This window comes from Panicum virgatum, chromosome 2K (assembly GCF_016808335.1).
Source record: "Panicum virgatum strain AP13 chromosome 2K, P.virgatum_v5, whole genome shotgun sequence".
In the NCBI taxonomy this organism is placed as follows: domain Eukaryota; kingdom Viridiplantae; phylum Streptophyta; class Magnoliopsida; order Poales; family Poaceae; genus Panicum; species Panicum virgatum.
In genome coordinates, this window is record NC_053137.1 from 43,457,912 (window position 1) to 43,476,735 (window position 18,824).

At 47.3% G+C, this 18,824-nt stretch overlaps 1 protein-coding gene and 1 long non-coding RNA gene across 3 annotated transcripts; one reads left to right on the forward strand and one right to left on the reverse strand.

Annotated features, from left to right (window-relative positions):
* Positions 1 to 663: 663 nt before the first annotated feature.
* LOC120678825 lies at positions 664 to 5,376 on the forward strand. The gene is made up of 2 exons (XR_005676824.1): positions 664 to 788; positions 4,451 to 5,376. It is a non-coding gene; the product is annotated as an uncharacterized LOC120678825 (long non-coding RNA).
* LOC120678814 (lysine-specific demethylase JMJ25-like) lies at positions 4,256 to 16,281 on the reverse strand. 2 transcript variants are annotated; one of them, XM_039960200.1, is made up of 11 exons: positions 15,506 to 16,281; positions 15,314 to 15,419; positions 14,451 to 14,772; positions 14,292 to 14,355; positions 13,328 to 14,201; positions 12,555 to 12,884; positions 11,966 to 12,253; positions 11,816 to 11,888; positions 11,619 to 11,704; positions 11,378 to 11,497; positions 4,256 to 4,579 (listed from the first exon to the last, which is right to left on the reverse strand). In XM_039960200.1, the coding sequence occupies exons 1-11, from the start codon at positions 16,033 to 16,035 to the stop codon at positions 4,433 to 4,435; spliced, it is 2,940 nt and encodes a 979-aa protein (XP_039816134.1). In that variant the 5' UTR covers positions 16,036 to 16,281; the 3' UTR covers positions 4,256 to 4,432. The 2 variants fall into 2 exon arrangements, with proteins under 2 accessions (XP_039816134.1, XP_039816141.1); XM_039960207.1 differs by lacking the exon at positions 4,256 to 4,579 and adding an exon at positions 6,839 to 8,586 and having other exon boundaries at positions 15,506 to 16,278.
* Between the last annotated feature and the right edge of the window lie 2,543 nt (positions 16,282 to 18,824).

Below are 18,824 nucleotides of genomic sequence, written 5' to 3' on the forward strand. Positions count from 1 at the left end.
TTATATTACTTGTTACCGAATTGGTTGGTAAAGATTACAGAACTTCCGTCTGCATTGTTCGTCTGGCATGGCATACATGTCGAAGATAAAAGGTAAGTAAAATCCCGTAAAGACAGATTATTCTTGATCTGGTTAGATAATAATGATCCACAGAACGAGTGCAGGTTTACGGCTAATCCCAATTGGCAGTATCTTGTGTGTGTTATGCCAGTGCCCAGTGCAACTCATCTTAGTCATTTATATGTTGGCCTATTGTCATAGACATGACGACTCGTGTAATAATCAATTGATTTGTGATTCCTGTAGAACAATGTTATGATATGTATTCATATGGCATTGATTCATCATCATCATTTGACTAAATTAGCCCTGGTGCAGTAGTGCTGGCTGGTGTCTTCTTCGTGCGGTCCTGGGGCCCAATACGGTGCTTCGGAGTAGTCCAGGCCCACGTCAGGCCCAATATTACAACTTTTTTTTACATAATTACATATACATAAAAAAAGAAAGCTTCGCAAGCGATCTTTATGACGACCAGAATTTACGCCGCACCTCACGCGCTGAGAATACGGGATGATGTGGAGTCGTGGGGTTCGCTCAATGGTTGCCTTTTTATCTATGACTGACCCAGGGTTTTTTGGGAATTTCATTCCAAAGCGAGATCTGCTTTCCTAACGGGTGGGCAAGGCTGCAAGAGGCCTATATAAAAGCCATCGACCCCAACGAACCCGTTGCTTCATCTTGCGTTTTGGGATCTGGAATTCGACAGGGCCCGTGACTCCGATCTGAAGGTATGCCTACCCTTCTCTTGCAATAAATTGATCTTCGCTTTTTGGATTGGAGGGTCACATCTTTTGTTTGCTGTTCTCCACTCCCCTCTTTTCATTTACTAGTAGTCATATGGAAAAGTCAGCACTTGGATTGGAAGATGGATATGTATACCTTTGACCACTTTTCTTGAGTGTCTATTTTTCTCCTCTTTTTCCTTTCTGTTTTGTTGTTTTCTTCATCAAATTTTCTAATTGAAGAGCCAAATGTTTAAGTTTGTCTAGATTTACTAGGGAAAAGTGAAATCCTAGGCATATCAATTATTCAAATCTTCGGCAGCTTAGCATCATGAGAAAAAGACCTCTGTCCCCTATCAATCTTATATCCCCTCTCTAAAACTTGTCTTTGAAAGTTCATATGATTGGATGAATGAGTAGTGGTGTGCGAAACTGTGGCTACAGGTGCAAATGGATCGTATAATGATGGATACCTGCAGATATGAAAATAGATAGTTACTAGAAAGACTGGCGCGGTGTTGCCGCGCCATGACCTATAGCCCAGTGATTGGTACGAAGGCTGGGAATGTTTTTCATGAAATTTTAGGTTGTGGATTAATTTATAGAAACTTTAGTGTATTATTATTTAGTTAGAATGCAGGAGCCGTGGGTTGATCGTCATGAATCTATGGGTCTTTTTTGCAAAGTTTCGTGCTGTGGGTACATTTTTAGAAGTTTAGAGCTTTTTTTGTAAAAGTCTGTGGAGCATGGGTTAATTGCTGTAGAGCTTGGGTTTGTAAAAAATGCATGGATCGTGGGTTGGTTGTCATAAAATTACCCGAGAGGTGGCTGGATCGAGAGAGTTGTCGTAAAATTGCTGGAGAGGTGGCTTGAATAAATGGTATTTATGAAAACCTGGGGGAGGGGGTGGTTTAGTAAATTGTCGGAGGAGTGGTTGGACTATAGTTTAATTTCGATAAAGTTTGAGGGGGTTTTGTAAAATTGGCAGCCCTACTAGTATTCATTCAAAGTTAGCGGTGGTTTCCATAAAACTGCCTGAGAATTGGCTTGATTAAAATTGTATTTATATGAAGCTCGAGGGGGTTACCGTAAAACTGTTTGAGAGCAGGCTTGAGCAAATATTATTTCAGCGAAGCTCAAGGGGGTTTCTATAAAATTAACTGAGTATGGGTTGGACTACATATTAATTTTAATAAAGTTCAAGAGGGTTTTTATAAAATTGCTGAGCCTTTCAGATAATCCGAGTCATCCACGCGCGATCTGACGGCCGGGATATTACGGATGTCGTGGCTCAAATTGTATTTCTATAAAGCTCGAGGGGTTGCTGTAAAACTGTTTGCGAGGTGGCTTGAGCAAATGCTATTTCTGCAAAGTTTAAGGGGTTTCTATAAAATTAACTGAGTGTGGGTTGACCTATATATTAATTTTGATAAAGTTCGAGGAGTTTTTTATAAAATTGCCGAGCCTTCCAGATAATCCGAGCCATTCACACACGATCCAACGGCCGGGATATTCCGGCTGACGTGGCTCAATGTGGGGGCAAAAATCCCCCCATTTTAGATCTTTTAAAGATTGTTTTATCGAATTCAAAATCGGGTGCGTATATATGTCAGATAAGATATGAATGGAATATCAACATCATCTACATGTGACTTTGTGAGTATCTGGATTAACGTCGAGCACTGAATATCCGGACTCTGATACTGATGAAGGCTTCCCATCGAATATAAAATGGGATAAGGATGGATAATATCCGTACTATTTACACCCCTCAACGAGTGACACTCAAGGACGAACCTATAAACTGGTTTATTAGGATTATTTTTTGGGCTAGAAATAGATTTTGTTTTTACTTTTGAGATGGAGGAGATACAAAATTTGTTTTATAGGTTCACAAACATTTGGTTTTTGTCCATACATCGTTCATATTGGTTTTTTCACGTTATTATTTTTTGTAACTTTTTATATAGATAAATAGCAAAACCACTCCATATGTCACTTGGATTTTGAGATACCCACAATAAGTGGTCTTGTTGCAGATGCCCACCCCTTACTCCAACCTAGTTGTAAGGTATAGGAGTAGCAACGAGTTTTTTTTTTTGAAAAATATGTAGCTTTTCTTCAGAAAATATAGTATCAAGTGCAAAAGAGCAATGATCTAATCGCTGCTCAACTAATTAGCCCTAATTGGATTTACTGCAAGTAAGAGATGACCAAGACTTGCATCCTCCCTCTAATTTTATTTACATGTCGTATTAGGTTTGTCTTAAGTCAAACTTAGCCAACTTTGACCAAATCTATAGAAAAACATAGCAACAACTATACTACCCAACATATGCACTATATTTCATGGTAGATTCAATGAAACAAATTTGGTATTGTAAAGATTATTACTTTTTTTTCTATAAATTTGGTTAAAGTTGACTAAGTTTGACTTATGACAAATCTAATACATCAAGTAAATAAAAATAGAAGGAGTATTGTGGATTGTATTTTAAAGGCTGTTACAATCTGTAAGAATGTAATAATCTCATTCGATATATTGTTACAGTCATGTCCCCCTTAAGCTGCAATCCATTAACTGCAAGCTGAAACATACGGCACATGCAGATGTATCCTCACCTTATCACTAGGCGTCTAGGCCATTCTGATGGATGCCATAAGTTTGTGGGCACGTGCACCTGATGCTTGCTTTTACCAATCTTATTATATTACAACTCTGTTATATGCATATATTTTATACTATAATAACTTGTGGCACTTGATACTATAACAACTCTGTTATCTGCACACGAGGTGGGCGGGGCGGTCGGTGGCGGGGGCAAGCAGGGTTAGGGTTCTGGGGTTTCCGGGATTGGGGCTGTGGGGAGGGCTCCATGGCCGGTGGCCTTATAGGGTTGACTATGAGCGGCAGTCGGCCCGACGGAGGAGGCAGGGCAGGGGCGGAGACGGGGGAGGCCCCCTGGTCCCCAAATTTACATTAGAAAATTAAATTTTTATATAAATTTGTATGGTTAGTCCCCCCTAATAATGAAAAAAATCAACTTTCTGGCTCCGCCCCTAAGGCAGGGTGTCATCGGCGATGGCCCCGCCGGCTGGGTGGTGGTGGACAACCGGTGGACAGAAGGTGCCGACGGCAGGGGCGGAGACGCATGGGCAAAGGAAGGGGCAAAGGGAGGGGAGAGGGGATGGGTAAAGGAGGGCAGTCCTCGTTGTGGGGGGAGGGGGGGGGTCGACGCCAACGAGGATGGCGGCAGTAGGGGCGGAGGTACGTGGGTGGAGGAGGGGGAGGAAAGGGGGAAGGAGAAGGAGAGGGCAGTTCGATGCTAGCGAGGGGGAGGTCGGCACAGGACAAGGCAGGTGGAGGAAGACGTAGGACTTTCTTTATTTTTTTCACTCGGGCGGAGGAAGAGATAACGTTGGTTCGGGGAGTGGAGGGTTTTTGACCGAGTCCTATCGGGAGGGCAGCCTCCTTTTTTTCTAAGCAAAAGAGTAAAATTATGCTATCATAATTATTACTGTATTTTACAAATACCTTATGGCATAAAGAGAATCATTTCTTTTTTCGGTACACCAAGCTCTCTAGGAATACAAGTATGCAACATCTGGAAAATCTACCCTTCTCAGATTATTTGTGACAACAAACCTAGCTACTGTACATTCTCCAGCGCACACGATTCGTCATCTCCTTTGCTGTCTCGCAAACAATGTGAGGCGGCCTCCGGCTCCGGTGATGAGCAAGGGTCCTTCAGAACCTGCAAAGCATGCTCGACGGCATAGACGATCATCTTCTTCACCTGCAGCCATGAAGAGGTAAAAACAAAACTCAGTGGTAGCTCACATTTCTTGATGCAATATTTTTGCAGGTAAAATACAATGGCTAACGGTAAAAGTGTGGAAAGCATAACCTTCTCGTCAAGAGTCGTTAGTGTATTAGCCCATTGTTTTATAAGAGAGATGATGGTTGGTATCTGAGCTACCAGGTTAGATTACTGGGAAGGGATCCTATTTGTTAGCACGATTTGTTTCCTCGTGTTTTGTCTATAAGTTAGCTAGTGCGGTGCCCAACCTATATATAAAAAAAGCTACCTGAATTGTTGAGTCATGAACGCCTGAATAATCTAGTTCCACATATATCATGTTTCTATGAACTGAAAGTGCTTATTTGGTTATATGCTTCTTTACGGTGGAATCTACGCACTCAAGATTCAAAACCTCAACTTAGTATATGTATTCAAATTTTTATAAATTTATTATGTAATAAAATTAACGGTGCTAAAGCCAGAACAAGTCTAACTCCTTTTTTCTGAAAAAAGAAAAGAGAAAGGAAGGAAAAGAGAAAAAAATGCCCTTGCGGAAGTTGCCAACGCCAAAGAAAGCCAAGTCGTTTGCCTCAGACAGCAGCCAAGGTTCGTGCTAGAGTTGCTCGACGTCGCCTATCAGTGGCGGACTCAGTGGGTAGGCCATATAGGCCTAGGACTATCCAAAATTTGAGCAATCTTTTCTTTACTAGTTGATTTCCTTTACTATCCATAATTATTTGAAAACTCTTATAGTTATGTTACCTAATTGTATACTGAATTATACCATTTTGCATCTTGAAGTTTTAACTAGGCATACCCTAAATTCAAATCCTGGATCCGCCACTGTCGCATATAGGAAGAAAATGGCGCCATCGACGCCGTCCCAAGGAGGGATGGATTTTCAATTGCATCGTCACCACTATGAAAAGAGACGACCGGCGTTACCAGCCCCACCACCATGGTGTTTTTGGTGAGCCTCTGTACGGCTGTAGCCAATGACGCCACTATGGGGACGTTGACGTCATCCCAAGAAGGAATGGATTTTCACTCGCATCGTCACCACTATGAAAAGAGACGGCCGGCATTACCAACCCCACCACCATGGTGTTTCTCGTGAGCCTCCGTACGGCTGTAGCCAACGACGCCACCATGGCAACGCTAGCATACGTCCGAGCAAACCGATGTCAACGCAGGTTGACAAGACGCCGCCAGAAGCCAAAGTTGGATCATCGACGCATCAACCACGTCACCGCCGCAGTAGGCCGTGGCAGCCGCAAACACCGATGTCGGGCCAAGCCGCGTTAGCTGCCGCCGCGAACGTGACACCGCCGTCGCCGCATGATACGCCACAGCCAGGCCCCAACAGTCGCACTGGCTGCGGAAGCCACCGCCGTAGCACCCCAGTCACGCCAATAGCGGGGTTGCTGCGGCCACACCCCTGCGGCCACAGAGAGCGTATGTCATCGTCTCCGTGTCCCAACCGTGCACAGCCACGGGAGCCGCCGCCGCTTCCCGCTGCGTGCCGACCAAGTTAGGCATCGCCGCCGCTGTGTCCAGGCCGCCGCGCTCAGATCGCCGGTATCGCCGCTCGCCTGCCCCGCCGAGCCAAGGCCCCGAGAGAGCAAATTCGGCCGCCGAGGGTGCGGATCCGCCTGCGGGTTGATGGTGTCAGCCCGCAGCCGCCATGGGCGGGTGTTGGCACTCCTTAGCTAAAATGAATTACTCGGCAAGCACACCGAATTGCAGCTTTCACTAGGAAGTTTACTTGGGACAACTAGTCCTAAAACGATCCAACCGGAGCAACCAGGGAAAAGGGATAAGAGGAAAGAGTGTCTGACTTCAGATAGTCTTACTCATTACTTAGATAACTTGCTTTTCACTAACTTGATCTGCTTCAGCGGCTGAAAGAGGAAGAACTTCAGAAATGGATTAGAGAGGAGTCCAACGGCAACATGCTACTACTGCTATAAAAACACACGAACATAGTAAACTACAAAGGACAGATATGGCTGTCACCACCTGCCGCCTACCACTGCGGTATCGTGGAGTGGAACGCAATCTGAGAAAACTAACCAAGCCTAGGCACCACGCCTACGACTATCGAGTTACTTACTTCTACCGTGTACTTAGGCAGAAAGCAACCTCAGATAAGTAATACTTGCTACTTACGCAAACTCAAGATCCCACATATCAAGGGAAGCGAACTAACAAGTAATTAAAGTAAAAAGTAAAACTAGCGAGATACTGAAGAAATACGAGGAACTTACTCAAAGATATATTTCTCCGAGGCGGATACAAAATGGAGTAAGACTGATAGAACTCAGCACCACTCCATTAGCTTGGCTTTCACGAAAACTCTCACCTCACACTCTCCCTATTCTACTAAAGTAGTGAACTAAGCAAGAGACTCTTCTTTTCAAATGGTAAGGGCTGCTATTTATAGCTCTTAGAAGGTCGATAACTGACGGTCGTTTGTAAGTAGGTAATTCAAGTAGATTAACTTCCACGCGAAGGCTGACACCTTAGGAGGCTGAAAAGTGGGGCTGGCCGACCTCCGTTAGGTCGGCTGGCCTATGGGTGCCGTCGGTTTTCCACCGACTTCGTCTTGGATACGCCCGATTGCTCTTGGAGGTTGGTAACATTTGCGTTCGTCTGAAGCCGAGTTGTTAGTAGACCGGACGGCCCGTCTCTGTCACAATTATGGTCCTCCGTTGCACCGACGTGTCAATCAACCATTGGATGCCCTTCTTCAAGTTGGTCACAAGCCTGAAGTTTGATTAGGCACTGCATGTGGGCCCATTCATCCATGGTTCAAGCCTTTCGACCGTAGAATGTGAGTCATGGATGGGTGCAAGTTGTTCTTGCTTTGATTTGAGTTGCCAAGCACTCTAGCAAAGTTTGAGCACCTGAATCCATAGTGCATAGGCCGGATGGCTTGGGTTTTTCTCTCATTTCGACCTTCTTTCACATACTTTGTTCCTGCATTTGAATACTCACCAAAACTCGTGGAACTTGTTAGTTCAGCTAAATTCAGTAAGATTATTCCTGCATTTGAATACTCACCAAAACTCGTGAAACTTGGTAAAAAATCATCGGAATCGACCGCCAATAGCGGGCAGCCACCAAGAGAGCGAGGGGAGGAAATGAGAGAAAGTGGGGATGTCGAGCCCCGCTGCCGCCTTCTTTGCGGCCGCTCAGACTTCCCAAGCCATCTCGTTTGCCGATTAAACATACGAAAGCACGTGAAAAATATATAATCCTACCCTACTTCTTCCTAGGAATCAACCACACCTTTTTGTGTATGAGTTACGAGCCTGGGCGGCTGCCCAGGGTCGTCGGGTCATTGGGTGGTGGATCCACCCTCCACCGACATGAAGGACTAAAATCTCAACGCCACTATCTAGCACCACGGCCGACCCTGACCTTTTGGTGGCCCGGGGTGGAAAAAAATGGAGGCCCTGTTGACCATAATCGTCCGACGACATGACGATTGGTCTTCCAAATTGGGCGAACGGCGAGTCGGGGCGAACGGGGGCATCGAGCAGCCAAGCGATTGGTGTTCCTGTACGTGACTTGGAACTGCAATTGGTGGCCTCGTGGGATTCTTGGAAGTGGGCTTTGCCCTCTCGTTTAGGCCTGCTTAGGCTGTTTTCATAATTGGACTTCAATGGACTGGAATTCTAAAAGAACCAGATCTTAGTTAATATAATAATACATATATCTCTAGATGGGGCCCAAACTTTTGGGACCCGGGGCGGTTGCACCACCCGCGCTAGCCCAAAGCTGACTATGCAGTGGGAGCGCAAAAGATTTAAAGACGTCAAAGTGTGACGAGGCTGGACTCGCATCGACATCGGTGAGTTGCCAGGAGAGTGTGCCAGACGGTTTGACTCGTTTGACCTCAAAATCAGAGGGGTGTCTGGTGCGGCCGGATAGTTATGATGGACATGGTGCCATTGCGAAGCTTGCGTCGAGGCGAGGCAGAGTCATGAAGTTGGAGTCTGATAAAAATTTAGACAATTTTACCCGGTAAAAATTTGAACAGTTTTACCCAAGGGTATTTAGATTGAGTGCATCATATAAGAGCATTTTGATCTTTTAGCTAGCATCTATATATGTGGATGGGTTGTTGGACAGCTATCTCTTTTGATGAGGTCCAATAATTTGTGTCTATGAGATCAATGGCCGAGCCAGAAATTTACGGCTGAGTATGCCGCATATAATTTTGTTTTGAAGCAAATACGCAATATAATGAATGATAAATTATAATAAACATAACAAATTCATAATAATATTCAAAATACAAGTTCTAAACATGATAATTAAAGAGTATTACAAAACAGTAAAGGCTACTGCAATATAATCCTATGATCACTTTTATTGGAAGAGATTGACGAGGTCCTCATCTTTCCCTTCTACTAAAGAATTCTCTCTCAATAAATGTAACCTCAAATGTAACCGCCGAGAGAATGTAACCGCAATAGCCAATGGAGATGAGGATGCAAGGTGCTGGTGCTACCCGCCGGTCGCTAGAGTGATCGAGTAAGGGAGCCATCGAGCCCCAACCGCCGATTCGTTCTGCTCAGATCCAAATCCCAGCGGCGAGCGCCTTCTCTTTCCCGAAGGCTCTCGCTCGAGCGCGCAGGGGTGCGTCGGAGGGCCACTGGGAGAGCTCCCTGGCGGCGACGGCGGTGGCGCATTTGCCCGTAGCAGCAGCGTCAGCACACTCCCCAAGAGGAGCGGTGGCGGCGGGGTGGCGCACAGCGACAGGGAGGCGCGGCGGCTGCGGCGAGGCGCGGCAGGCGACGAGGCGGGGCTGGTGGCGGGAAGGCGCCGCAGTGGGCCAGTGGCGGAGGCGGCGGCGAGCTCCTCGTCTGCTTTTTCTTTTTCTTTTTTTTTCTTTTTCGAGTTTTGTATGCAAAAAATTTTTTTACAAAACTTTTCCCCAAACTTTCTAGTTTAGATTTGGATGCCAAAGTTTTTCTTTGAATTTTTTTAAATTATTTTCTCAAATTTTTTGTTTCAAACTTTTTTTCATCAAATTTTCCTTTTTCTTCTCTTCAAAATATTTTTCTTAAAAAAATTCAAACTTTTTAGTTTAGATTTTGGATGCAAATTTTTTCTTTTAATTTTTTTCCAATTATAATGAAAATTTTCTGTTCCAAACTTTTTCTCATCAAATTTTTTCCTTTTCTCTACTCAAAATTTTTTCTTTTGAAAATTATTTATCACAAAACAACAAAAAGTTACTAAAAAAGGAAAGAAAAAATTGGTCGGAATCGACTGTACGGAGGCTTCCGTACGGTCGCACGTAAATTAGAATGGCCCGAATCAAAGCACCTGAAGGACGGCGGCGTTGTCGAGCTGTGGCAAAGGTAGGGAGAGAGGCGGCGCACGGGGAGGGTCGGCGGGAGACTGGGGAGAGGCAAGGATAGGCGAGTAGACACCCCTCGATTACTAGATACGCGGGCTCGGGACCGTGCCGGAGGAAATCGGCTCCACGTTATTTCCGTGATTCTTTGGTAAGCAGCTTACCAGATAAGCAAAAAATAATCAAGTCGTTTGGATGAAATTCTCGCTTATTTCTGCCAGTAAGCAGATTATAAGCGTGCCCAAACTGGGCCTACATCTTATGTTTGTCCATTATCAAGAGTGTATTTATTAACTATCTACTCCTAATGAAATCCTATCATATTATTTAAAAGAAATATGAATGGTGTTGATGATCAAAATTGGCAGATAGATTAAGGAAATTGAAAACTCCGGGTGAATGCTCGGATACTCCAAACACTCCAAACGCCTATTCGGACATCCGATCTTCAACCTGGATACTCTGGATATAAGTTCGGATACTCCGGACATGGCATATGCCGAGGCCGTCTCACCCGTCCGCTTAGAGTCCAATGAAAATTAAAGATTTTTATAGCTTTAAATCTGTAAAAGGATTCTGTACGGGACAAGACCTCTCCACCCTATAAATATAAAGAATCACAGCCGATTGAGGGTATCCAGTCGATCAAATACAAACCAATCTACTACTTTTTATCATCTTTACTTTTTTTCTTTACCCTAGCTTTTCCAATCTTGACATACTATCCTTACTTCGTCTCCATGGCGTTTGAGAATGCCCTAACTGCCCTGCTGAACCTATGGCAATCCAAGGTGTGCCTGCCCCGACAGGGTCCCTCCCGGACGGGCATTCGTTGGATCTTTGTCGGGCTGCCGCGAGACCGGTCTGACCGATCAAGCATACCGTCTGATCCGTTGGTGAAGCAGCACCGTTGGTGAAGCAGCATTGTAAGAGGCGTCGCTGTGTGCTGCACGTTCAAGTGTGTTCGTGTGTTGATCCTAAATCGGCGCCTAATCTTATATTGATCTTTCCTTTTGAACTACAATTTTAGTTCAATTTTTTTCTTGGAACTTGTACACATCGGGTAGTGTGGATGGTGTGTTAGCAGGTCTCGGGAAATTGATAGAAGGAAAATATTTCCACCAAAACTCTAATACTTTTTACACCAAGTATTCATCTACCCACTTTTTGTACCCACATATTACTTTCCTTTGTCACACACTCTATTTTCCTTTTCATGCACTCACCCATAATTTGCGTCGTTATTTATTTTGGAAGGATAATAATTGACATCATTTTTTTATGAAAGGAAAAGAAAGACGTGTATTATTTTTGGAATAAAAAAACATTATTGCTCGATGGAAAGAAAATTAAATACGTGCCATCTCCGCTAGTTTTACAAAAAAAAAAATCAACACGGTCATGTATTGAAAAGTCCGTACCTCTAGTTTATCTTCTTTGGCCCTGTGCTTCTTTGGAAGCCTGCGGAAATCCTCCGTTAAGCTAAGACATTGCTGAATGTTCTCTGGAGATACAAAGTCCAGAGCAATCTTGGTGCAAGACTGCATAGGTAAAATTATTATACATTCAGATGCAGATCATGTCAGATTTGATAGAATTTCTCCCAGTCGTCATCTGCAGAATTTGAAACTGGGTATTGCAATAACGCATTGGCAAGTTCACCTTGAGATTCCGTACTTGATGAGGACACCCCGCGGGTATGAAAACCGCTTCTCCAAGTCTTTGTACAAACGTCCATGGTTCGATTCCTACAACATCATATCAAAAGTTCAAAACTTTTAGCACTGAACACTGTAACCATTTGCACCAAAGGATTTTTTAAAAAATAAATAAATAAATAAATAAATAAGGCAACTCACCATACTCCTCTTTGAGCTTCCTCTTGTGTTTGTTTGTTAGATAAAATGTTTCATCATGCACAGGGTTAAAAGTCTGCATTGAAAGCAAGTGTCACAAAATGATAAACTATGCTTTGCACAAGCTCATTCAGAGATCAAACTGACACTAACCTTTTCAACTGGAGAACAGTAAAAATGGCGGAATTCTTTGGAATGTTTTATGAGGTATTCTTTTAGTTTTCCAACATCCTCCCTCCTGAAAATATCCCATAGTGCACCTCCCCCATCATCTGTGCAGTAAACATGGGATATATCTGAATGCTCCATGCTTGTATCATTTCCATCTATTGCTACGTTCTCCTTTTTATCCTGTTCTGTATGTCTTCTTTTCAAGTTTCTTATCTCCTGTTGTTGTTCTTCAGAGTGATGAACTTTACAAGTATGCATCAAAACATTGACCTGACAACAGAAATAACATTACAGAGTTAACAGAAAACAACTTTATAGCGAGATTCTAAGCATTCTCTACTCTATTGGATTAAAAAAATTTCATAGATCAAGCCAGCATTAAAAGATGAAAAAAAAAGGTTCTATCATGTAGGCAAGTATGAAGGCCTTCTCTTCATGAAGACGCCTCGTCTCAACAGAGAAAAAAAAACATTCGAGGACTTGATCAACAGTCCAGTATGATATAACTATGTCCAATGGATGGATTTGGATAAGGCGTTCTCAATACCAATAGTGTAAATTATTTACTTACCGCATCAGACAAATCACAATGAAGCTTTGTAACAGAATCTCCTCTGCCTAGTTCCTGTGCATAGCCATAAGCTATATATGATTTTGGGCCCATGTCAAGCTTTAAGATGTCACCAGGAAGCAACGCAGAGACATTTAGCAAGCCAGATTTCAAATTTGTGTATGGTTGAAATGGCAAGGAATTGATGTATTTCCTTCCATGGGAAGGCAAAATATTTTCGAAGTGGTTTGAAGTAGGCCAATCCTTTAATTTAAGCATTTCAGGCCAAAGATTGTGATAATGCCGACCATTATAATACCCTTTGAAAAAGTCATTGGTGCATATCTCGATCTGTATATACAAACAAATAGATTATGTTTCTCAGTTGATTATGGTAAAAGGAAAAAAAATAACTCAACTGATCGGAGTCTTTCAATCCACTAAGACAATAACCATTTGAAGAATAAAATTTGCATCTATCCCATGTCCCTTCAGAATTTGAATCCTTCATTTTATTTTTCTCAAACACGCAACCTAAGCTTGGACTCTATTTGTAGTCTCCTAGACTACAAATGTGTTTGGATATTTAACCTAGTTGACCTTTTTGCCAGGTGACCATCCAAACACCTATAATTCTGTGGGTAATAAATAGATATGCATCCAACTATGCCACAGAAATAAAAAGTAACAGCCGTGTAAATGCTAGTTAGTTTCATAATAAACCACAGTTTACATCTCTAACAGATTAACTAATGTAGCATAGATTTGCAGTTGGAGGAATGTGTTGCCCTAACCTCGCAGCAAGACAGACAGTCAATGGCTTTCACCATTTTCATCTCAGAACTAGTATTGGTGCCATGTACTTTAGACCACATATCTGGTGGCTCCCACCTCAAATGAGACATTTTCTTGAGTACCCCTTGCACAATTACAGGTTCTCCTTTCACCCAGTGCTTCTGGAAGTGCTTGAGATCATCTGGCTTCCTGTCATCTGATATGGGACAATATATGCAGTTATCTGTTGAATTTTCTCTGGTGGCAGCTTTCCTTGAATTTTCATGATTAGCTGAACATGAGCATTCGCATGTATCTGTACTGATGATATCAGAAGGTTGTAGCTGCTTGCTCATTTGCAAAGCCAACATTTCGAGCTTATTTAACTTATCTTTTTCAAAAATTTCTCTCAAATTAAGAACACCGTTGCCACATCCACCAAGTTCAGATGGAGGGCAATGAATGATTCCATCAGGATCAGCTTCCCACTTGATAGACTCAGACTGGTGATTAGACAAATCTGTTTTCTTGTTATTGATTAAATTGGAATCGAGCGGTGGATCAGGATCACCATCATGCATACAGTCATTGCCACACACACCAAGTTCAGATGGAGGGCAATGTATGGTTCCATCAGGATCAGCTTCCGACTTGATATACTCAGATTGGTGACTAGGCAAACTTGTTTCTTTGACTAAATTGGAATTGGGCAGGGGATCAGAATCACCACCATGCATATAGCCAGATTCTTTTCTAGGATGATTTGTCGGTGCCTCCTGACAAGAACTCTCAAGATGGCGTTCACGAAGCTCCTTACAACAGACGATGCATAAGTCGTAAGAGCAGTTTGGGCAGCTTCTGTGTAGATCAAATATTGATGTGCTGCAATTGTCACTGATTCACAGAACAGTTTTTAGACATATAGGGAAAAAAATATTAGCCAAAAAAAATGAAAATTACTCAATAATTGACAGCATCCAGTACCAGAACACCCTCTCATCCTTCCCGGTGTCAGCTTTCTTGACACTCAGTTCTGACAATTCCAATCCTGTTGGGGGAAATGAGGGGATGAATTTTTTTTAAAAAAAAAGCAGTTGAAAACCACAAGTAGCTAGTAAGTTATTCCATAACAATCTATTTTACCTTGAATCCTGGCCTCCACTTCTCTTTCTTCCATCTGGTCCTTGTTGATCTGTGTCAAACATGGCAACAGGTAGTGCAACAGGTAGCTGGCATATTTGCGTTTTGTTTCAGGATCGACCTCATCAGTGCTCACATCTGACGTATCCACCTCATCCAACATGGCATGTGCATCATTCATCCTATTTGTCCTCACAAAGGAGTGGTTAACTCCTTTAGTCCGTCTTGCCACATTACGAGCCCTGGGTAACTTCACACCTGCAGAAACGGGCCTCTTTTTTCTTGTAGCTGACCCATTGCTATTGCATTTCTTCAAAACCGAGCTCTACAATGGGAGAAAATAAACATTCTCAGAACTCAGCAAATAAGAGGTGTGACTAGAAAATGAGATTTTTTTTTCCTCGACGATTCCTTCCAAAAAATTATGCAAGTCAAATTCTCCAAACACTTTGACCCACTCCCAGTGAAAAAGGGTTGTCACAACATAGCAGAATGGAACGAAATCCACAACATGCCAGAACAAAGAACAATGCTCTCTAAACAAGGAAGCACGAGAAATTAAGTGTCCATGACTGAAATTTGAGATTTCTTTTGTCAACTACTCAATTATGAATTCACATAAACAATGTAAGTGAACTTCTCCAAATAATTCTAAACAAGTCATCACCTCCAGCTCAACAGTACCAGTAACAAAGAGCTCCTTATCACAATCTAATCCAACTGAACACATCCGCGTCGTGTCACAACAAAGAGCAATGCTCTCTAAACAAGGGACCGAAACAAATTCCAGAAATTTCAAATCATGCTGAATTGCTGAGGCATGTATGTACTCGGGTGTCGAGCTCAGAAAGCCACATGAACATCACCTCGGGCCCATCCTGCTTATCCTTGGCGGCGCACCGCGTGCAGCTGCAGACTCCACGGCAGAACGGGCACTGCTCCCTTACCTCCGCCTCCGACATCGTCGGGTACCTGCAGAATCACAAGGTTCCCTGACGATTCCGCGACAGAGCAGGACGGGGCGAGGCGCGCGACCGGTGGGGGGAGCGGCACGTTACCTGCTCCTGACGCAGGGGGCGCAGTAGACCATCTGGTCGCACCGCCCGCACCTGATCATCTCCGCCGGGCTCTGCCTCGCCCTCTTGCACTGGTGGCACGACCTCCTGCCCCTCCCGGCGCGGCCTCTGCCCCCGGCGTTCGGAGCCACGCCCTCCCCCTCCGCCTTCCCCACCCCGTCTTCCACCGCGGCCGCCGCAGCCGCCGCCGCAGCAGCAGAAGCGGCATTGGCACCTTCATCCGGCGAAGGCTCGGCGGTCTCCGGGCGCGGCGCGGCGCGCCCCGACGGTGGCGGCGGCCCTGGCGCCGCGGCGCGGCGCCGCTTGTTGGGCCCCGGCCCGGCTCCCGTGCGCCCCCGCGGCGCGGGCCTCTTCCGCTTGCCCCTGCTCCTGCTCGTCGTCCTCCTCTCCTGCCCGACCGCCCAGTCCTCGTCGTCGTCGTCCTCCTCCTCCCCCGCCCCTCGCCTGTCCTCGTCCTCCTCGCCCACGGGCCAGCCGCCCAGCGGGCCGATCCGGAGCCCCACCGCCGCCATGGCGGGGGCCGACCGAGAGGCGGCGCCGGGGAATCGGCCGGGGACGGGATTGCAGGAGCCGCGGAATCCGAGAGGAGATCGAAGGGGGCGATCGGGAGAGCGAGACCGGATTCGATCGGGGCGGTGCGGGACGGGATTCGGGAGCCGGACTCGGCAGGATTGGGGGAGGGGGGTCCTTATTTATCCGCAGCGGCGCTGGCGCTGGAGCTGGGCTGCGCGCTCCGCGCCGCGGCGGGAGCACGTGGAGCGCGCGCAGGGCAGGCGGGGGCGAGCGGGAGACCCTGGGCCTGGGGGGCGAAACCCACGAGCCCCAGGCGTGCCGCGTGCGTGCCCTCCCCTCCCGCGGGTTTGGTTGGTTGTTTCCGCTGGCGGGGGTGGGGGGACCCGGTGAGTCTTCTCTGCAGTAACTGCAGAGGAACCGCTTCCGGGGGGCCCTTGGTGGGCTGGTGGTTGGGGTGGGCTGGCGGCGGCTGGTTTGGCTGCAACGGTAAACGAAACGGGACGGAGCTGTCAGCTCTTCTCGGGGAGTTTTACCATTTCGAGGCCTGCGCCTGCAAGCGGGGTGGGGCGCGGTGACGGACGGGGACGGCGTGTCAGCGATGGGCGTAGCCCTGACGAGAGGGTACTTCTAGAGAGGGCAGCGCGCAGGCCGAATCCTGCGAGACAGACAGGGGCTGATTGGATGCTTGCAGCCAGTCCCAGCCAGGCTGCGTAGATGCAAGTTCTCTCTGATTGGATACCTGCATTTCCTGTTGGACAGGCCAGAGGAGTGCAAAAGTGCCGCCCGAGCCTGGCTCCCGAGATACGAACTCGGATGGGTCGGATCTCTTTTTGGAGTGTTTGGATAGAGGCAGCAGGGGACAGAGAGAGGTATATTCGGTGGAGATGCGGGTTGGCTCTATCCCACGAAATCTGGCGGACGAGTTCGCTCCGCTCCGCTCTGACGCGGCGTTTCTCTCCCGTCACTGCCCCATCTCTCTCCCGTCTCTCCTCTCTGCTGCCCCGTGCCCCCATTTCTCTCCGTGCGGCCAGGCAGGGAACCGCAGGGGCGGAGCTGTAGCTCGCCGGCGCGGCGCGGACGACGGCAGCGCACGGGCGGGGGGCGTCGCGGGGGCCGGGGCTCGCTGGGCGACGCGGACGCCGGCGGCGCGCGGGAGCAGGAGCTGCAGCTCGCCGGCGCGGCACCGACGCCGGCGGCGCGCGGCGGGGGGGGGCGCTCGCGGGGGCCGGAGTTCGCCGACTGCTCCTGCGGCGGCGGCTCCGCGGCCGCGCAGGCGAGCGCCGCAGCGACGGCAGCCAACACCAGCAGCAGCTGTACGGGCGCGGCCAGGTCGGAGAAGGGCACCGGCGACGGCCACGGCGGAGGAGGCCATGGCGGCGGCGGCGCACAGATCTAGCGGCGGAGGACACGGCGGCGGCCGGCGTGAGGGCGGGGCCGTGGTCGGCCGGCTGGCGGAGGCCGCGGATGGGGTCGGCGGGCCGAGAGCGCGGGGGCCGGCGGCAAGGCAGGGCCGGCAGGCGAGGTGGGGTGCGGAGCTCGCCCCGACGAGCTGCGCGGCAGGCCCCCCCCCTCGGGCTGAGGAAGAAGGTAAGGGAGAGAAAAAAAGAAAAAGAAAAGGGTGAGAGGAAAAAAATAAAAAGAAAAAGATGAGAGCTTGACAGGTGGGGTCCATTGGTTGCAAGTGGGACCCTCACTAACGGTGTTATCATGCCATCCAACCCGTATTCCCAATTCCTTCAACCAAACATGGAATGGGTTCACTCCGTCCTCAAAATCAGAAGTGCAACCAAACAATGGATGGGTTGGCTCCGTCCCCAAAATCCGGGTTGGATCCAACCCAACCCAGTGATCCCGCAACCAAACACACGAGAAAAGAATCACCGTTTCTACCGGGCCAGGCTCCCACCATGCAGGTGGAGCAAGTGAGGGCGGAGCTATAAATTTATTTTTTTTATTATTAGGGAACCAAATATATTAATTTATATAAAAATTATATCAAATTTCAAATTTATAATCTAAAATTGAGAACGATAGGGGCCAGGCCCCTGCCCCCCCCCCCCCCCAGCTACGCCCCTGGATCAAGTGCCGACGATTTTCCGCTCAGTGATTGAAAATTGCTACTGTGCGTGTTGCAAGGCGGGCAACCAAACAACAGCTCAATCGGACCAGGCCACATGCATGCTGTCATCCAAACAAAGGCTCACGTGCGAACTCGACCAAGCCAGCGGCAGCCTGGTTCCCAGGAAACCAATCACGCCCAAGGGCTCGCCGCTTTTTCCGTGTGTAGTTCGTTGGCGGGCGTGAAAGGAACCGAGACCGTAAAATCGATACGGCACAAACTCGGCTCGGTTTCCTTTTTCCCCCTGTTTTGTGGCAATGGATGATGTACAGTTGTTCGTTGCACGTTGGTGGAGTATACGTGCTCTGAATTCTGGTATTCAGACCCCATGCCCAACGAACCCCGGGATCTCATGGTGGATCGTTGACCTGGCAGCTCCAACGCAGCGGCGGCATGGCATCCGTGTCTGTGACCACCCGTGCCGCCTTGCGCCGACCGATACGAGGCGGGCTTTGAGTTCAACGCGGCCAGACTAGGGCACTGGGACCCTGATCCCTTGGGCGGCTGGCCGTCATCGGCGGAGCAGGGGCACCGCGCCCGAAGCGCGCCGTGGGTCGCAAGCAAAGGATCCGGCCCGCCCGGGCCTGGGAGCTGGAGAGTTCGCAAGCAAACGCATCCCGCGCGCTCCTGCCGGCACTGTGACCCTGTCCCTTAGGTGTCACCGTAGAA

Excerpts from the sequence above, each read along its gene's own strand:
- LOC120678814 (XM_039960200.1), bottom strand. The coding sequence starts at position 16,035 with ATGGCGGCGGTGGGGCTCCGGATCGGCCCGCTGGGCGGCTGGCCCGTG. Across the intron at positions 15,420-15,505 it reads GCCCCCTGCGTCAGGAGCAG|GTACCCGACGATGTCGGAGG; the intron begins GTAACGTGCCGC and ends GTGATTCTGCAG. Across the intron at positions 4,580-11,377 it reads CCAAAGAAGATAAACTAGAG|GTGAAGAAGATGATCGTCTA; the intron begins GTACGGACTTTT and ends TCATGGCTGCAG.